This window comes from Mesitornis unicolor, unplaced genomic scaffold (assembly GCF_000695765.1).
Source record: "Mesitornis unicolor isolate BGI_N332 unplaced genomic scaffold, ASM69576v1 Scaffold32225, whole genome shotgun sequence".
Taxonomy (NCBI): Eukaryota; Metazoa; Chordata; class Aves; order Mesitornithiformes; family Mesitornithidae; genus Mesitornis; species Mesitornis unicolor.
The window spans coordinates 1-1,484 of NW_010185353.1; the positions used below are offsets into that span (position 1 = coordinate 1).

Genomic DNA, 1,484 nt, shown 5'->3' on the forward strand with positions numbered 1-1,484 from the left:
CGATTGAGCTCATATTTGCTGCTTTTTTCACCACGGCTAGTGCCAGCACCTCTCTGATCCTCCTGCTACTGAAGCACCCCGCGGTGATTGAAAAAATAAGGCAGGAGCTGATGTCCCACGAGCTGTACCAGCAGTGGGAGTGCTGCCCTGCCGGACCCTGTCCAGACACCCCGGCCACCCAGAGCCGGGACAGCGAGAAGCCATTTCTCAGCCCAACAGCCAAAGATGCTCGCAAGGACCAGGGCCAGCCCCTGGGCCCAACAGAGGAAGGTTTCCCCCAGCCCCCTGCCCCGCTGGAGGCCACCCTCCCCCAGAGCAGTGTCTGCGTTGGCCCCCAGCTCCGGGCACTGTCAGGGCAGAGCTGTCACTGTCCCTTGGACATCAGCCTGGAGAAGCTGAGCCGGCTGCGCTACCTGGACTGTGTGATTAAGGAGGTGCTGCGAGTGCTGCCCCCTGTGTCCGGAGGCTACAGGACGGCACTGCAGACTTTCGAGCTGGATGTAAGTGTCTCACATACCCGTGGGCTGCTGGGGAGCTGCTGCCTGCCACTGCCTGCAAGTACCCTGTCTGGCACAGCAGTGGTGCTTGGCAGTGTAGCTTATGGGAAGGTGGCATCCAGCAACCACTGCGGATCCCAGCTGGTCTGGGGAGAGAAGCAGCTGTGGAGCAGATGGGCAACATGGTGGGGCTGTCCCCAGGCACCCTCTGCTCGCCCTCCACTAGCAGCGCCAGCTGCACAGGTATGTAACACTCCTCTCCTCCTCTCTTCTCCCCCCAGGGCTACCAGATCCCCAAAGGCTGGAGCGTCATGTACAGCATCCGTGACACACATGAGACAGCTGCCGTCTACCAGACCCCCCCCAGCGGCTTCGACCCCGACCGCTTCATTGCCGCCCGGACAGAGGCTGTGGGTCGCTTCCACTACATCCCTTGCGGCGGCGGGGCACGGAGCTGCATTGGCAAGGAGCTGGCGCAGGCCATTCTGAAGCTGCTGGCCATCGAGCTGGTCAGCATGGCCCGCTGGGAGCTGGCTACCCCCAGCTACCCTGCCATGCAGACTGTGCCCATTGTGCACCCCATCGACGATGGGCTACAGCTCTACTTCCGCCCCTTGCAACACAGCCACAGCAGCAAAGCCTGACCTGGGGGCATGCGGCCCCCACAACCCTGGCATCGATGCCCCTCCATGGCTGCCGGGAGCAGATCTCTGCTGCCCCAGGCGGGGTATGGCACTGGGTCACTGCAGAGCAAAACCCCAAAGGTCTTTCCCCCCCCCCCTTGGTGTGCAAGCCAGCGGGGAGGGTCCTGCAGAGTCCTGCTACTGAGCATGGGGATGAGCCTCAGCCCCAGCCCAGGAGCAAAACCCCTTGAGGCTGCTGGCAGGGGTTCCCCCATGGAAGCTCAGCCAACCTCTGCCCCACACAGGTCCCCAGCCACTGGGGATGGGAACTGAAACTCCCAGCCTCACAGCTAAGGCTCCCCAA

General features: G+C 63.0%; 1 protein-coding gene across 1 annotated transcript; it reads left to right on the plus strand.

Annotated features, from left to right (window-relative positions):
- Nucleotides 1-8: 8 nt before the first annotated feature.
- Nucleotides 9-1,141, plus strand: LOC104540894 (cytochrome P450 26C1-like; the record flags this gene model as incomplete). The annotated part of the gene is made up of 2 exons (XM_010184812.1): nt 9-500; nt 779-1,141. Coding segments are annotated over 2 exons (855 nt in total), but the record flags the coding sequence as incomplete, so codon positions are not given.
- Nucleotides 1,142-1,484: the final 343 nt, after the last annotated feature.